Raw genomic sequence first — 19,490 nt, forward strand, 5'->3', positions numbered from 1 at the left:
AGCATTCAGATGCCCAGGAGTTGTTGGTACGTTTGAATGGCTTGTTATGCCATTTGGGCTAAAGAACACAGGGGCCACGTATCAAAGAGCTATGAACTCGATCTTTCATGACATGATAGGGCATCATATTGAAGTATATATAGATGATATCGTTGTGAAGTCTAAACAAGCTGCTGATCACATTGAACACTTGAGGAAGAGTTTTCAAAGAATGAGACAACATGAGTTGAAGTTAAATCCATTGAAATGTGACTTTGGCGTGAAAGCAGCAAACTTTTTGGGATTTCTAGTGCATCAGAGGGGAGTTGAAGTGGATAAAAACAAAGCCAAAGCCATTATGGAAGCAAATCCACCTAGAAACAAGAAATAATTGCAACGCTTCCTTGGGCAAGTGAATTACATGAGGCGTTTTATTTCTAACCTTGCAGGGAAGACAAAAGAGTGTTCACAACTGTTGAAGCTCAAAGACAGCGGGGAGTTCAAATGGGAAGAGTCGCATCAGAGAGCTTTTGATGTGATCAAGAGATATTTATCTAATCCACCTGTTTTTATGCCTCCCAGGTATGGAATGCCCCTTAAATTATACATCTCTCCTCCTCATGAATCGATTGGATGCCTACTAGTTCAAAATAATCAGGAAGGAAATGAACAAGCCATCTACTATTTGAGTAGATTCCTTACTCCAGTAGAGGTGAAATACTCTGTGATTGAAAAGATATGCTTAACACTGTATTATGCATGTACAAAGTTAAGACATTATTTGATTCAATCAAGAGTGTTTGTAGTGGCTAAAACCGATTTGATTAAATACATGCTTAATAGACAAACTTTCTCTCGGGGCGGAATGGTAAATGGTCTTTGGCATTGGCCGAGTTTACATTGACCTATTACCCCAAAAAGTCAATAAAAGGCCAAGCTATTGCCGATTTTTTAGCTGATCATCCTTCACTTGATGAGTTTATTGGAGAACATGTTGGATTTCCAGTTTGTGGAGTGGGGGTTCAACCTTGGGAGTTGAAGTTTGATGGATCAAGTACAGAAACAGCAGCTGGAGCTGGTATTGTGATCACCTCCCCAAGAGGTGTGAAAACCGCTTTATCCTTTAATTTGGATTTCCCATGCACCAAAAATCAAGCGGAATACGAAGAACTGGTAATTGGATTGGAAATTCTGAAAGATTTAGGGGCAAGAGAATTGTTAATATTAGGGGATTCTCAACTGGTACTCAAACAGCTGTCAGGGGAGCTCAAATGCACAAGTTTGTCCTTGGCTCCTTACTATACCGCGGCATCCCGACTTCTAGATGATTTCGAGGAAGTGTCATTAGTCCACGCCCCTAGACAAGAAAATTGGGAGGCAGACAAGTTGGCAAAGGTTGCTTCGGGATTGAAGATGTCTCCCGAACTTACACACAGGCTAGTGTTGATTCAGAAGAAAAACCACCCTTCAATTCAGCAAAGAGGGATTCAGGTAGACACGCTCAACTTGGATATAAACCTAGCTGGTGATTGGAGGGATGACATGAAAATGGTGCTAGAATCAACTGGGAGAGATATTCCAAATGGTTTAAAAATGAGAGCTCTTAATTACGTTTTAGTGGAGGGAGATTTGTACAGGAAAGGGTTAGATGGTTTGCTCCTCAGATGAATAGGCTTCCCAGAGGCTTTGGAGATAATGAAGCAAGTTCATGAGGGAGTGTGTGGAGCGCATCAATCTGGAATAAAGATGAGATGATTTATAAGGAGGTATGGCTACTATTGGCCATCCATCCTGAAAGATTGCATCAAATATGTAATGGACTGAACAGTTGAAGAGGGCTTAAAAGATTTGATTGGTACTACTCATATCACGAAGGTGCATCTTCTTTTCGGTAGCTCATCACATAAGAACTCCAAAGTTAAGCGTGCTTGACTTGGGGCAATTTTGGGATGGGTGACCTCCTGGGAAGTTTCCCAGGGTGCGTGTGAGTGAGGACATAAGCACGCTGGAAAGACTCGTCTTGGTACAGTGAGGACAGTCGTCGAATCTGGGGCGTTACAAGTGGTATCAGAGCCGACCTCTCTTAGTACGGTGTGGTTCGGGGACGAACCAAGCGGAAGCTGGTGGGCATGTGAGGCCCGGGGCCGAAGAGGGCGGGGGGTGAACGCCGGTGCCATTAGTTGCACGGACAATGAGCGGCTCCTGGCAGGCTTCTAGGTGAAGGGAACATGAATGAACCGACCCACACGGGAATGAGAGGGATTCCGAGAGTGGGCAATGTAATGGACTGAACAGTTGAAGAGGGCTTAAAAGATTTGATTGGTACTACTCATATCACGAAGGTGCATCTTCTTTTCGGTAGCTCATCACATAAGAACTCCAAAGTTAAGCGTGCTTGACTTGGGGCAATTTTGGGATGGGTGACCTCCTGGGAAGTTTCCCAGGGTGCGTGTGAGTGAGGACATAAGCACGCTGGAAAGACTCGTCTTGGTACAGTGAGGACAGTCGTCGAATCTGGGGCGTTACAAAATATGCTAAGGGATTCCAGCCGTGTCAGAAACATGGGAACATCCAAAGAATCCCGGCTGACGAGCTTCACAACGTCGTCAAACCATGGCCGTTCAAGGGCTGGGCCATGGACTTAATAAGGAAAATCTACCCCTCATCATCTAAAGGACACTCATTCATCCTTGTGGCCACAGATTTTTTCACCAAGTGGGTAGAAGCAGTGCCTTTGAAGAAAGCGGAGCAAGATGATGTCATTAACTTTGTGAAAGAAAATATCATTCATAGATTTGGAATTCTAGAGTCATTGACCACGGATCAGGGAACTATGTTCACATGCTCAGATATGAGGGAGTTTGCAAAAGACTATGGAATTAAATTGATAAACTCATCCCCTCATTACCCACAGTCCAACGGGCAAGCCGAAGCGTCAAATAAAGTGTTGATAAAGATTCTACAAAAGATGATGGAAGAGAATCCCAGGGATTGGCCAAGGCTCTTATCAGAAACTTTGTGGGCGTACAGAACATCCAAGTGGACTGCCACTGGAGTGAGCCCTTTTTCCCTTACCTTTGGCCATGATGCAGTGCTCCCATTGGAGATTATGGTGCCATCAATGCGAGTGACAAAGCAAAATGAACTTTCCCTTGAGCATTATAATGAAGCAATGATCATGGAGTTGGAAGAACTAGATGAGCTGAGAATCCAAGCGTACAATACTTTGCTGTTACAGAAACAGAAAGTGGCGAGAATCTACAACAAAAGAGTTAACAAGAAAAGTTTCCATGAAGGAGAAATAGTGTGGAAGGCCATACTACCAATAGGAACAAAGGATAGGGAGCTGGGCAAATGGTCTCCCAACTGGGAGGGACCATTCAAGGTACATAAGGCGTTAGACGGAAATGTATATTGGCTATCAAGCTTAGATGGTCATCCACACAAAAGATGCATAAACGGAAAGTATCTCAAGCCGTATTTTCCAAGTATGAGGGAAGAAGTAGGAAAAGCTTGCGAGTGAAGCAAACACAAACGCTAATATTCAGTGGGGAGTTGGCATTCTTCAGTGGGGAGTTGGCCTTCGGGGCCACTTTTGTATATATTAAGTTCCTTATTTCAAGATGTCATGTGATGTAGGCCTTAGGGTCACTGAAATAAATATATGTTGTTTATGATTCAATAATAAAATTGGCCGGAGATAGTGGGACAGTAAGCCACTTTCATTCATTATTTTGAAGGCCCTTTGTTTCATTAGGGAGTCGACCTTATGGCCACTTATTTCCAATGTTTTTATGGTACCAGAAATCATGGTGAAATATACCATACCGCCATTATAAATTGGTTGTTTGCATGTGCAGTGACGGACTCATGAAGTAGGCCTTGAGGCCACTTAGAATAGGGCAAGAAAGAAACATATCGAGCGGGGAGTTGGGCTCACCGAACCGAACATCGAGTAATAATGAAGAACAGAAGAGAACAAGGGCGTTATGCGAACCCCAAAAGGACCGAGAAGTTGAATTTGGAAGAAAATAGGCTAACCAGCCATTTTTGTACAGTTTTTAGCTTTATGTTGTAAGGTTTTATTTTAAGTAGGCCGTAAGGCCACTAAGGTAAATATTTTGTTTGTTATGATTTAAAAAAAACGAGAAAAATCAATTAAAGTTGTCCAGTAGGCCATTTTTATCACATTGAATGCATTTTGTTTCGATAGGGAACCAGATGAGGAAATAATCACGAGTGGGGAGTTTTAGGCCAACCTATGGCTTGAAGCTAGTGAAGTGAATTGGATTAATTGAATTAAGGACTTCCCAATATCCAATACACAACATCACATACAAACCCACCTTCATTCTACATCCATCACCCAACAACCACAACACCAAACCAACTGATAAACATAAAAATTGTACATTAAATAAATGTTTTATAATATAAATATATAGTTTTTGTTTTATTAAATGTTTAAATATTATATGTTTTATAATAAATTGTATAAAATATAAGTTGTTGTGTAATTACAAGTTTTTACTATTTTTTACAGGTTCGATAAAATAAGAATAAACTTTGCGTTGCAAATGGGATTAAGATGATTCTTGGACCTGTAATAAGTTGATGTTAATATCTACAATATTGGTGGCAAGCATGAGATAAAAATTGTAGAACCCGTAACTTAGACTATGTATAAGCTATGCGTAATCCTAGTATTTTAAATTAAATTGACTTCATTGCATGAATATTTAAATGCTTTTCTTTGAAGTTAATTGTTTTAGCCAGCAGTTTAATTTTATTCTTTCAGTATTTCAGTGAGGCCGGACTGAAGTTGGAGTTTAGAGATAAATTTAAGATTTAGAAAACATATCCAGGATTTATTTTTAGCTAGCAAGTAAGTTGATTTAAGTTAAAAAGGAGGTTGAGGATTTATTTTAATTATTTGAGGTGAGTAGGAAATAAATTCATTTGAGTTCAATTAATTAAGGGTTAGTTCACTAAATTATTTAAAGAATAGGTAAGGCTTTAAAGGTTTTAAATTTATCATCTAGATAACATTTTTACCCTTCCTTTAATTGCTAAATTTCGGCCCCTTGGAATTTTTAAACAATTCATTTGCCAACTCACACCTTTAATCCTTTCTTTATATTTAATTAGTAGGATAATTCTTTTATTTTTGGGAGCACCATTTAATTAACTAATTAGCATTATCCTAGTCTAGGTTAACGAAGAGAATTTCGGCCACCCCATCCACAAAGACCCCAACAAATATTTGATATCAAACAATAAATTCAAATTTCAAAGATAGGAGACTTGGTCATGCCATTTCAATCCCTTTATTATTGGATCTCCCCTCACTCCCCTAACCACTTAATCCCTCTCCCACACCACCGAAATCAGTAGCATTTCAGTAGGGTTAACCAAGAAAGAAATCGAGAGAATTAGTTAGAAAGAAGAGAGAAAAGAAAAGGAAAGAAGCACTCCACCTCCTCCGCGCCGAGTCGTCGTATTCTTTCGTTTTTCTTTCAAACGAATCAAAGGCATGTCTAGATTTCTTTCAAACCTCAATCAAGTCCTACTATTATTTTTAAACATCACTTTTACATGATTTTTATACAAGAAAACCGAAATTTACATCAAGCATTTTCAAAATGCATGTGCAGAATTTTTCGACTTTCATGATGCTCTTCACAGGTTTTCTCTTGTTTCAGTTGCTACAGGTTATGGTTCGACTCCAGGCTCTCAAGGCTTCTCCTAGGCACGTGTATTAAGACCATATTGGTCCGTTTGTTCAACACCATACTCGCTAAAATTCAGCGTTGACAGCAGCTCACCCCCTTCACGCCATTTGAGTTGCTATTTTGCTGTTGTGCTGTCAAAAAGGCATGGATCTGATCATGCCTGCCCCAGGGGCCTATAGCCATGGTTAGATCACTTCCCTAGCATGCCTAAGACGTGACTAAGTCACCCTTTTGGTGGCTTGGTCCATGGTGCATCGGTTTTAAATCAAATGCAAGAACAGCCCCTCCCCTTCTCGGTCCTTCGGTTTTTGACAGCACTTGTGCTTCGAGTTTTGTGGAATTGTATGGATCTTGGTTGGCCTATGGCCCTTAGCCATGGTTCATACCATGCCCCTAGATGTCTAGATCGTGTCATGGTCAATCAAATGACCACTGGAATGATCCGTGACAGCAAAACAAGAACAAGAGCCCGACGTGCAGAATTTGTTCTCGGGTAGGAACTTTCGGTTGGTTGCTGGAATGAGGCGAATTTTGGCTGGCCTAGGGCCCTTAGCCATGGTTCAAATTATTCCTTGGGATTTTGGTGAGAGGTTTTGGTCGGTGTTTCAAGCCCCAATGGCCATTAGCCTCGAAAAAGACGCAAGCAAACCCAGCACAGTTGCTGTATTTTTGTACAGCAACTTGTTGTGTCGGTTCGGTGGCTTGTTCGAGTTCTCGGTTGGCTTTTAGCCTATGGCCTTGGACTGGACAGTGCCTCATTGAGTTGGGAAGGTCGTGTTTTCAACCGTTTGTGATTCGGATCATTTTTGAGGTCATACGAAAATTTACGGTGCGATGTGCCAAATTGACTCTCGAAAGAGCGTTTCTAGTTTTGGCCTCAATTTCACCTAGCTTTCGGCCCTCATCATTTTAGGAGCATTAGTTAATAATTTTAAGCGTATTTTAATCATGACTATACATCGGTTCAGTGTTGGTTCGGGTTGGTTCAGAGTCATGATTAAATACGAAGTCATTAGACGTAATTGTCGCATTTTCAAACTTAATTGCATAGTTTGGTCAAGTATAAGCTATTGCATATTTTTCATGGCATATTTAGGTTGCAGCGAGCCTGGGAGCGATCCAATCCAGTTGGTAAAATATACAGGATATTTTCATTATGCCATTTAATTATATTACGTGCATGAAAAGAGAAAATACTTATTTTTGAGATTTATGCGATATTGCTTGTGGTCAATTCACTATATGGGAGCATTATTTTACACGGTCGCCAGTGACCAATCAGTTCAGTTTGGTACCACCCGGTCGCCAGTGACCGGTCAGTTCAGTTCAGTTTGATACTCCCTGGTAGCCAGTTACCGATCAGTTCAGTTCAGTGCAGGGGCCACAGGCGTAGACCATAATCTCAACAGAAAATTTTTATCAGTCATTTTAGTACAGGGCTCCAAGGAGCAAACATTTTTACTATGATATTTAATTCAGTCATGCACGTATTATAATTGCTCGGTGCAAGTCATTTTCAGAATGCCTCATGACATGATATTTTATCCCATGCAAATTTTACTTTAGTATTTACTCGTTACCTACGATATTTGCATGCTGAGTCTTTAGGCTCACTAGACTTGATTGTTGTTTATACTGATGAGCATGGGGCCAAGGGACCAGTGAGCCAGCTTGGGTCGGCAGTAGTGGCACCCGAGGACCTCATTTTCAGCACTTACCATTTTATGCAAACATTTTTATCCGTTGTTGAATATTTTCAACTTGTTATTTCTGCAAACAAATATTTACTTCCACAGCCATTTTGAATATCAAACCTTGTTTATCGGTTTAGTTATGAATGAGACATTTTAATTATTTAAAAGAAAAAATTTTAAATTTTCCGCAAATTTTCAAGCAAGGATTTTCGGGCCTTCACAGTTGGTATCAGAGCCAGGTTCTTGTAAAGGGTTACACTACTACTGACCACGAGAAGCTCACGAAGCCATGTCTTCGGTTTGTAAGTTTTACATTTTAGCATTTTATTTAAAGCATGAATTATTTTGACAGCATGCTTCCATGAAATAGTTTCGATCAGATTTTCAGTATTTCAGTGTTCATTTAAAATAAATTATGGAATTATGCATGTTAGTTACATATGGGATATGTTTGGAACAGTATGCCCCCCCCCCCCCCCCTATACGTCAAGTCGGATGCCCGAGAGGTGGTGGCGAGCACCGTCGTGAGGACAGTGATGATCAGAGACAAGAGAGGCAGGGACCTCTACCTCCTCCTCCTCCTCCGGATATGAATGCCCAGATGCTAGCTGGGATGACGCAGTTCTTCGCACAGTTTGCGGGGAACAATGCTGCAGCCGCAGCCGCAGCCGCAGCCAGGCTGACAGGGCCCCAGGCTGTTTATGAGAGGTTTATGAAGATGTGCCCGAAGGATTTTTCTGGGACGTCTGACCCCATGATTGCCGAGGGATGGATCAAATCCCTCGAGGTTATCTTCGAGTTCATGGAGCTGGGAGATGCAGACAGAGTCCGATGTGCCACTTATCTGTTCAGTGGAGATGCCCGCTTATTTTGGGAAGGAGCAGCAGTAGCCCTGAACTTGGCTACACTAACTTTGATGCGCTTTACGGAGGTTTTCTACTCCAAATATTTTGCCGGGGAAGTGCGCACCAGGTTGACCACTGAGTTCATGAGCCTGAGACAGGGAGATATGAAGGTTACGGAGTTCATCCGTAAGTTCGAGAGGGGCTGTCATTTTGTGCCCCTGATAGCGAATGATGCCAGAGCCATGCATTTCCTGGTGGGTCTACGGCCGATCTTGCGCCGGGATGTTAGGGTGTCTGACCCTGCTACTTATGAGATTGCTCTCTCCAAAGCCCTAGCCGCAGAGCAGGATCTGCGGGATATCAATAGGGATCGCCAGGGCAAGCGCCCAGTCCAGGTACCACACCGCCCTCCTCCTCATCAGCATCAGCAGCAGAACAAGAGGCCTTTTCACGGACCGCCTAGAAACAGAGGCCAACAGCAGCAGCAGCAGCGGGGATGCCCAGCCCCGAGGACTTATGAGCACCCAGTCTGTCCCAAGTGCTCACGCCACCATCCTGGAGCATGTATGTCTGGCTCAGGAAAGTGTTTTAAGTGTGGCAGTCCAGACCACATGTTGCTGCAGTGCCCACAGAGGAATCTGCCTACCCAAGGCAGAGTTTTTGCTCTCCATGACACGGAAACAAACCCGGAGACTATGTTGTTGACAGGTACCTTTAAGCTTTAAGTTATTATTTGAATTTCCGTGTTTTGGGAATAAGGATTAAGATTGAACTTAGAACTGTGATAGGATTGCATGCTCTACTCAGTAGTATTTTTGGGATTTAAGTTAGAAGAACTATGGCCTTTGCATGTCTATAAGTTTAGTTCTTGTAGCTATTGGATTCAACTTAGAGTTCCAATCTTTCAGGGAGAATTTTTATATCTTGTTCCGCCACCAAGGCCTTGATAGATTCAGGGGCCACTCACTCGTTTATTTCGGAGGTCTTTGCAAACTTTCTCAAGATCAAGACCATTGGGCTAGATATAGCCTTTTCAGTAGTGTTGCCGTCAGGCGAGGAGATGGCAGCTACCAATGTTATCCGAGATATAGACCTTGAGCTGCACGGTAATCTTGTTTATGCGGATCTGATTGTGCTACCGATGCCAGAATTTGACATCATCCAAGGGATGGACTGGCTATTGAAGAACAGAGTTTTGATAGACTTCCAGCGGAGATCTGTTCTTGTCCGACCGCCTGGAATGAAGCAGTTCTTATTTGAGCCGGACAGGTACTTTCCTTTACCGCGCATTATTCCTTATGTTCAGGCCAGGAAGCTCATGCATAGAGGGTGTCGGGCATTTATAGCGACCTTTTTATCTGTCCCCGAGGAACCCAGCCAGTCAGCCTCAGATGTTCTGATTGTCAGAGATTTCTTAGACGGTTTTCCCGAAGACGTCTCTGGTATGCCACCCGAGAGAGAGTTGGAGTTTTCCATTGAGCTTATGCCAGGTACGGCTCCGATATCCAAAGCACCGTACCGACTAGCACCGACAGAGATGGCAGAGCTTAAGAAGCAGATTCAGGAACTTCTCGACAAGGAGTTCATTTGCCCGAGTTTTTCACCTTGGGGCGCGCCAGTCTTGTTTTTTAAGAAGAAGGATGGCACGATGAGACTTTGTATTGATTACCGGGAGTTGAACAGGTTACAGTGAAGAAAAAATACCCACTTCCGAGGATTGAGGATCTGTTTGACCAGTTGCAAGGAGCTTCGATTTTCTCCAAGATTAATCTGCGTTCAGGTTATCACCAGTTGAGGGTGAGAGATGCTGATGTTTCCAAGACTGCTTTCAGGACTCGTTATGGTCACTACGAGTTCCTTGTAATGCCGTTCGGTCTGATGAATGCGCCAGCGATCTTCATGGATATCATGAATCGCGTATTTCAGCCGTATCTCGATCAGTTTGTGATACTATTCATAGACGACATTCTCGTCTACTCCAAGAATCAGGAGGATCACAGAAGACATCTGACCACAGTGTTGCAGACCTTGCAGAAGCATAAGTTGTTCGTGAAGTTCAGCAAGTGAGAATTCTGGTTAAAGAAGGTGGCGTTATTAGGCCACATCGTTTCTAGAAGTGGTATTGAGGTAGACCCAGCAAAAGTTACAGCAGTCAGAGATTGGGTTGTGCCTCAGAATGCATCTGAAATCCGCAGTTTTCTTGGGCTAGCAGGATATTACAGGAAATTCATTCAGGGACTCTCCTCCATTGCCATTCCACTCACATCATTGACAAAGAAGAATGTGAAGTTTGTGTGGAGCGATGAGTGCCAGAAGAGCTTTGATACTTTGAAGCAAGCTCGTATCTCAGCACCAGTTTTAGCCATGCCATCAGGGCCCGGCGAGTTTGTCCTTTATACGGATGCTTCGAAGCTCGGTCTAGGTGCAGTTTTGATGCAGCATGGGAGAGTGATAGCGTATGCTTCTCGACAGCTGAAAATCCACGAGAAGAATTACCCTACCCATGATCTAGAGTTGGCGGCCGTAGTTTTTGCCTTGAAGATTTGGAGGCATTATCTGTATGGAGAGAAGTGCCAGATCTTTACCGACCACAAGAGCCTCAAGTATTTCTTTACGCAGAAGGAGCTGAACATGCGTCAGAGGCGTTGGTTGGAGCTTGTGAAAGACTACGATTGTGACATTAGCTACCACCCGGGTAAAGCTAATGTAGTTTTGGATGCTTTGAGCAGAAAAGTCGCAGTGATGGCTCATTTAACGATTCAGAAACCTCTTCAGCTTGAGATGCAGAGGTTCGATCTAGAGTCATATCCTCAAGGTAGAGTTCCCCGTTTATCTACCTTGACTATCCAGTCCTCTCTTATTGACCGTATTCGCAGTGGTCAGGCAGCAGATGAGCAGTTGGCACAATGGAAACAGAGGGATGAAGCCAAGGGCATTGTCTTGTATACAGTCAGCGACGGTATAGTGAGATACCGAGATAGGATGTGGGTTCCTAGCAGTGATACTATCCGAGCAGATATTCTATCAGAGGCCCACATGTCCCCATACTCCTATCACCCTGGGAGTACGAAGATGTACAAAGATCTGCAGTTGTTGTACTGGTGGCCAGGGATGAAGAGAGACATCAGACGTTTTGTATCCAAGTGTCTGAATTGCCAGTTAGTGAAGGCGGAGCATCAGAGACCAGCAGGTTTGCTCAAGCATCTTCCCATTCTCGAGTGGAAGTGGGAGAATGTTACCATGGACTTTGTGACCGGATTGCCGAAGACAGTCAGAGGATCAAATGCATTCTGGGTGATTGTAGTTCGTCTTACCAAATCAGCGCACTTCTTGCCCGTTAAGACGACTTTCACCATGGTTCAGTCTGCAGAGTTATATATCCGAGAGATAGTTCGACTTCATGGTGTTCCAGTTTCTATCGTATCTGACAGAGATCCCAGATTTACTTCCTCCTTTTGGAAGAGTTTGCATTCGACTATGGGTACGAAGTTGCTGTTTAGCACAGCTTTCCATCCGCAGACAGATGGGCAGTCAGAGCGAGTTATTCAGATCTTAGAGGATCTTCTCCGTGCTTGCGTCATTGATTTCTCCGGGAGTTGGGAGTCGAACTTACCATTGGTTGAGTTCACCTATAACAACAGCTTCCAGTCTTCTATTGGTCTGGCTCCGTATGAAGCACTGTATGGCCGCAAGTGCAGATCTCCTGTTCATTGGGATGAAGTAGGAGAGAGAGCAGAGTTGGGTCCAGAGATTATTCAGCAGGCTGCCGATGTAGTAGTCAGGATCTGTGATAGGATGAGGACTGCTCAGATTCGACAGAAAAGCTATGCAGATCAGAGAAGGAGAGATTTAGAGTTTGCCGTGGGCGACCATGTTTTTGTGAAGGTAGCACCTATGAAAGGTGTCATGCGATTTGGGAAGAAAGGGAAGCTCAGTCCAAGATTCATTGGACCGTTTGAGATACTTGAAAGAGTTGGGACGCTAGCTTATCGTGTTGCTCTTCCGCCGAATCTGGGTGGAGTACACAATGTGTTCCACATCTCCATGCTGAGGAAGTATATGGCGAATCCTTCGCATGTGCTGAACTTTGAGCCATTGCAGCTTACTCCGAACCTGTATTATGAGGAGAGACCAGTGCAGATCCTTGACAGACAGGAGAAGAAGCTCCGGAACAAGTTGGTTAAGCGAGTCAAATTCAATTGGCTCAACCATTCGGAGGAGGAAGCTACATGGGAGTCTGAGCCAGAAATGAGGAGTCGGTACCACGAGTTATTCGGTGAGTTCTAATTTCGAGGACGAAATTTCTTTTAAGGGGGGAGGATTGTAGAACCCGTAACTTAGACTACGTATAATACATGCATAATTCTAGTATTTTAAATTAAATTGACTTCATTGCATGAATATTTAAATGCTTTTCTTTGAAGTTAATTATTTTAGCCAGCAGTTTAATTTTATTCTTTCAGTTATTTCAGTGAGGCCGGACTGGAGTTGGAGTTTAGAGATAAATTTAAGATTTAGAAAACATTTCCAGTATTTATTTTTAGCTAGCAAGTAAGTTGATATAAGTTAAAAAATAGGTTGAGGATTTATTTTAATTACTTGAGGTGAGTAGGAAATAAATTCATTTGAGTTCAATTAATTAAGGGTTTAGTTCCCTAAATTATTTAAAGAATAGGTAAGGCTTTAAAGGTTTAAAATTTATCATCTAGATAACATTTTTACCCTTCCTTTAATTGCTAAATTTCGGCCCCTTGGAATTGTTAAACAATTCATTTGCCAACTCACACCTTTAATCCTTTCTTTATATTTAATTAGTAGGATAATTCTTTTATTTTTGGGAGCACCATTTAATTAACTAATTAGCATTATCCTAATCTAGGTTAACAAAGAGAATTTCGGCCACCTCATCCACAAAGACCCCAACAAATATTTGATATCAAACAATAAATTCAAATTTCAAAGATAGGAGACTTGGTCATGCCATTTCAATCCTTTTATTATTGGATCTCCCCTCACTCCCCTAACCACTTAATCCCTCTCCCACACCACCGAAATCAGTAGCATTTCAGTAGGGTTAACCAAGAAAGAAATCGAGAGAATTAGTGAGAAAGAAGAGAGAAAAGAAAAGGAAAGAAGCGCTCCACCTCCTCCGCGCCGAGTCGTCGTATTCTTTCGTTTTTCTTTCAAACGAATCAAAGGCATGTCTAGATTTCTTTCAAACCTCAATCAAGTCCTACTATTATTTTTAAACATCACTTTTACATGATTTTTATACAAGAAAACCGAAATTTACATCAAGCATTTTCGAAATGCATGTGCAGAATTTTTCGACTTTCATGATGCTCTTCACGGTTTTCTCTTGTTTTAGTTGCTACAGGTTATGGTTCGACTCCAGGCTCTCAAGGCTGCTCCTAGGCACGTGTATAAGACCATATTGGTTCGTTTGTTCAACACCATACTCGCTGGAATTCAGCGTTGACAGCAGCTCACCCACCCCCTTCACGCCATTTGAGTTGCTATTTTGCTGTTGTGCTGTCAAAAAGGCATGGATCTGATCATGGCTGCCCCAGGGGCCTATAGCCATGGTTAGATCACTTTCCTAGCATGCCTAAGACGTGACTAAGTCGCCCTTTTGGTGGCTTGGTACATGGTGCATCGGTTTTAAATCAAATGCAAGAACAGCCCCTCCCCTTCTCGGCCCATCGGTTTTTGACAGCACTTGTGCTTCGAGTTTTATGGAATGGTATGGATCTTGGTTGGCCTATGGCCCTTAGCCACGGTTCATACCATGCCCCTAGATGTCTAGATCGTGTCATGGTCAATCAAATGACCACTGGAACGATCCGTGACAGCAAAACAAGAACAAGAGCCCGACGTGCAGAATTTGTTCTCGGGTAAGAACTTTCTGTTGGTTGCTGGAATGAGGCGAATTGTGGCTGGCCTAGGGCCCTTAGCCATGGTTCAAATCATTCCTTGGCTGTATTTTTGTACAGCAACTTTCTGTGTCGGTTCGGTGGCTTGTTCGAGTTCTCGGTCGCTTTTAGCCTATGGCCTTGGACTGGACAGTGCCTCATTGAGTTATGAAGGTCCTGTTTTCAACCGTTCGTGATTCGGATCATTTTTGAGGTCATACGAAAATTTACGGTGCGATGTGCCAAATTGACTCTCAAAAGAGCGTTTCTTGTTTTGGCCTCCATTTCACCTGGATTTAGACCCTCATCATTTTAGGAGCATTAGTTCATAATTTTAAGCGTATTTCAATCATGACTATACGTCGGTTCAGTGTTGGTTCGGGTTGGTTCGGAGTCAGAATTAAATACGAAGTCGTTAGACGTAATTGTCGCATTTTCAAATTTAATTGCATAGTTTGGTCAAGTATAAGCTATTGCATATTTTTCATGGCATATTTAGGTTGCAGCGAGCCTGGGAGCGATCCAATCCAGTTGGTAAAATATACAGGATATTTTCATTATGCCATTTAATTATATTACGTGCATGAAAATATAAAATACTTATTTTTTAGATTTATGCGATATTGCTTGTGGTCAATTCACTATTATGAGAGCATTATTTTACACGGTCGCCAGTGACCGATCAGTTCAGTTTGGTACCACCCGGTCGCCAGTGACCGGTCAGTTCAGTTCAGTTTGATACTCCCCGGTAGCCAGTTACCGATCAGTTCAGTTCAGTGCAAGGGCCACAGGCGTAGACCATAATCTCAACATAAAATTTTTATCAGTCATTTCAGTACAGGGCTCCAAGGAGCAAACATTTTTACTATGATATTTAATTCAGTCATGCACGTATTATAATTGCTCAGTGCAAGTCATTTTCAGTATGCCTCATGACATGATATTTTATCCCATGCAAATTTTACTTTAGTATTTACTCGTTACCTACGATATTTGCATGCTGAGTCTTTAGGCTCACTAGACTTGATTGTTGTAGGTACTGATGAGCAAGGGGCCGAGGGCGGGGACCAGTGAGCCAGCTTAGGTCGGCAGTAGTGGCACCCGAGGACCTCATTTTCAGCACTTACCATTTTATGCAAACATTTTTATCCGTTGTTAAATATTTTCAACTTGTTATTTCTGCAAACAAATATTTACTTCCGCTGCCATTTTGAATATCAAACCTTGTTTATCGGTTTAGTTATGAATGAGGCATTTTAATTATTTAACAAGAAAAAATTTTAAATTTTCCGCAAATTTTCAAGCAAGGATTTTCGGGCCTTCACAAAAATCTTCTCACAATTGGGATCAAATTAAACAACAAATAAAGTTACCAAAGGAGTGGCAGTTTTACCATGGTCTAGTATTTTGACCATATCTCTCAATTACTTGGTCAAATGGTCTGAAAAAAAATACCACAACTAGACAACTCAATTATCCACATGTTTTTTTTTATGTGAAGAAGCAAATTCGGAGAAGAAGATTTTCAAAAGTGATGTGTAATATAATATAATATCTTGGAACACCAATGAAGACTTATGTGTATAAAAATAATATTTTATTCGTGGTTGTCTACCCAAATTTGGCTATAAATAGGGGTGCATTGTAATGTATTGAGATATCACTCATTCTATGAACAAACCTTTGAGTTTATAATATTTCTCTCTATATTTTTCCTTTGTTTCTTCATATAAATATAATTAGCACGTTAATTTCATATTCAAAGTTTTAAACTTTGAATAATGAATAGCTAACTTCCTAAAGTTGAGATGAAAAGGTGAAACTCTTGGCATGATAATAAGGTTACTAAAAGGTAAGAATCTATGTTTTATTTATTTAATCATTATTTATTGTTTATGTTATATTTATTTCTTTATGCATTTTTTTACCCTACTTATAAGTGGGAGTTTTGATTTATTGTTGCTATATGTTACACTAAATTCTTGGAACCATTTAAATGTTAGTTTGGTATTACCAACCATTTAAAGTGGATGCCTTAATTTATTATATATGAATATATATAATATTAAATTACTTGAGACCATTTAAATGTTTGTTTGGTTTTACCAACCATTTAAAATGGGAACCTTGATTTACTATATATAAATATATCATAATATTAATTTCTTGGTACCATTTAAATGTTAGTTTGGTTTTACCAACCATTTAAAGTGGGAACCTTGATATAGTGTTTACAAATATATATATAGCACAATAAATACTTGACAACATTTATAAGTTTTGGTATATATTATATACTTATAAGATAATAATATATAACATAATATAAATATGATTATTTAATATATTGGAACCATTTTATTAAGTGGATTTCAATAATGTTCGTTAATGTTAACTTTATTAAAATACCAAGAGTGGATCCTTTAATCTCAACTACTTAAATTAAAATTTGAACAATTAAAAATTACCAATTAAAGATTCAAACAACTAAAAGAAAAAAATAAATAAAAAGACATTGTAGTGGACTTGTAATTACCTTAGCTTCCTCGTGGATACGATATTCGAACTCATCGAATTATACTACTTGTGGACAACCTGCTCTTGGGAGTGCAAAAATCAAAGTCGCAACAAGTTTTTGGCGCCTTTGCCGGGGAAGTATAATTTAATTTCAAGTCTATTTAATTTTGTTTATAGTTTATTTTTCTTTATTTGAATTTTTATTGCTTTTGTGAGTTTTTATTCTTTTGCATTTGCATTTGCATGAGCATTTGGTGACGTACACTTAGTGGTCGACTCATTCGAAATAACCATTTATTTTTACAAAACATGGCGGAAGAACCCATCCAAGAAAATGAAGATGAAATTCAATCTGAACATGATCATGATAGACGAAGAACACTTAGAGATCACATGAATCCTACACGTACTAGTGCACCTTCATGCATAGTTTTTCCCCTTGATGCATCTCATTTCAATTTTAAGCCTGGTATTATCCAACTTTTACCCAATTTTCATGGCTTAGATTCTGAAAATCCATACATGCATTTACGAGAGTTTGAAGAAGTGTGCAACACATATAATGATCTAAATTGTAGCATGACCACCATTCGACTTAAGCTTTTTACTTTTTTTTTAAAAGAAAAAGCTAAAAGTTGGCTACAAAATCTTAGATCGGGATCCATTCGAACTTGGGATGAATTGCAACAACAATTTTTGAAAAAGTTTTTTCCATCTCATAGAACAAATTCTTTCAAAAGGCAAATCATCACTTTCACTCAAAAACAAGGAGAAACTTTTTATCAGTGTTGGGATAGATACAAAGAATTGCTTAATCTTTGTCCACATCATGGTTTTGAAATTTGGAGAGTTGTTTCTCAATTTTATGAAGGCTTAACACCTAAAGATAGGCAAATGGTTGAATTTATGTGTAATGGAACATTTGAAGATAAAGATCCAAACGAGGCAATTGAGTATCTCGATTCATTAGCTGAAAATGCTCAAAATTGAGACACTATAGGTACAATCGAACCATCAAAAAAGATTCAATCTCCCACATCTGGTGGAGGTATGTACACTCTCAACGATGAACATGATCTCCAAGCCAGATTACCTCTTTGGCAAGAAAAGTTGAGGCACTTGAATTGAAAAAGAATGGTCAATTAAAATCTGTTCAAGAAATTGCATGTCACATCTGTGATACAAGTGATCATTCTACAAAAGATTGTCCCACTTTGCCTTCTTTTAAAGAATGTCTCCATGAACAAGCCAATGTTTTAAACAATTTCAAAATGCCAAATTTTGAACCATTTTCTCAAAGTTACAATCCAGGATGGCGAAATCATCCAAATTTTAGTTGGAGGAATGATAATACTGCACAATTTTCACAACCTCATTTCCAAAATCAACAAAATTTTCAAAATTATGCACCTTATGTTCCTCCACCTAAAAGGAATTTGGAAGATATATTGAATTCTTTCATTGCAAAGCAAGAGTCTAACAATACTCAAACCGCTCAAACCATGACAGATTTGAAAGATACTCTTGCTAAATTTGCATCTGCACTTAATATTCATGAAAAAGGTAAATTTCCTTCACAACCTCTGCCTAATCCCAAGGATCATCATTCACAAACTGGAACTTCTGGAACTCAACCGATGGATCAGGTAAAATCTGTTATTACCCTTCAAAGTGGTAAGGTTGTGGAAAAATACATTCTTGAACCTTGTGAAGATGATGATAAATCAACTCCAAAGGGTAAGGAAGTGGAACCCATAACTTGTGAAAAGGAGGTTCAACAGACAGTGTCACCACCATTCCCTCATGCATTGAAAAATACAAAAAAATCAAATTTGAATTCTGATATATATGATATTTTTAAACAAGTAAAAGTTAATATTCCTTTATTAGATGCAATAAAGCAGGTACCATCATATGCCAAATTTTTGAAAGACTTGTGCACTGTGAAAAGAAAATTGAATGTGAAAAAGAAAGCATTTTTAGCCGAACAAGTAAGTGCAATCATTCAAAATAATAATACTTTGAAATATAAAGACCTAGGTTGTCCTACTATTTCTTGTATTATTGGAGAACGAAAAATTAAAAAAGCATTGCTTGACCTTGGAGCTAGTTTGAATTTATTTCCATATTCAGTTTATCAAGAACTCAATCTAAGCGAGTTAAAACCTATTTCGGTAACACTTTTACTTGCTGATAGATATGTTAAAGTGCCAAGAGGTATGGTAGAAGACGTGTTGTTCCAAGTTGATAACTTTGTATATCATGTCGATTTCATAGTATTAGATACACAACCTATTGAAGCTTGTAATGCAATCCCTGTAATTTTAGGTCGTCCATTTTTAGCAACTTCTAATGCTCTTATAAATTGCAGGAATGGAATAATGAAATTGTCATTTGGTAACATGACCTTGGAGCTTAATGTGTTTAATCTTTGTAAGCAACCACATGACAAAGAAGATGAAAGTGAATATGAAAATCTTATTGAAACTCTTGTGGAAAAAAAAATTCAAGAAGGGAGTACTCGTGATCAATTAGATATTTGTTCAGTTGAAACTGTTAAAGAAAATATTTAAATTGATCTTGATGATTTTATTAGGTATCACCCGTTACCAGGATCAGAAAAAGAATTTGAGGCGAAATATGAGAACAAAGACGACGCACCCATATTGGAGTTAAAACCCTTGCCAGAAGAATTGAAGTATGCATTTCTTGGAGAAGATGAAACATATCCGGTGGTAATTTCTTCCAAACTATCAAGTAATCAAGAAGGTAAATTAGTTGATATGCTTAAAAGACATAAAAATGCAATTG

At 40.0% G+C, this 19,490-nt stretch overlaps 1 protein-coding gene across 1 annotated transcript; it reads left to right on the top strand.

Moving 5' to 3' along the window:
• The first annotated feature begins 400 nt into the window (after window positions 1-400).
• LOC140824177 (uncharacterized) lies at window positions 401-1,647 on the top strand. Its single transcript, XM_073185772.1, has 2 exons — window positions 401-691; window positions 823-1,647. Exons 1-2 carry the CDS (start codon window positions 401-403, stop codon window positions 1,645-1,647), a joined length of 1,116 nt encoding a protein of 371 aa, XP_073041873.1.
• The last annotated feature ends 17,843 nt before the right edge of the window (window positions 1,648-19,490 follow it).

The sequence above is a fragment of the Primulina eburnea genome, chromosome 2, assembly GCF_022965805.1.
Source record: "Primulina eburnea isolate SZY01 chromosome 2, ASM2296580v1, whole genome shotgun sequence".
In the NCBI taxonomy this organism is placed as follows: Eukaryota; Viridiplantae; Streptophyta; class Magnoliopsida; order Lamiales; family Gesneriaceae; genus Primulina; species Primulina eburnea.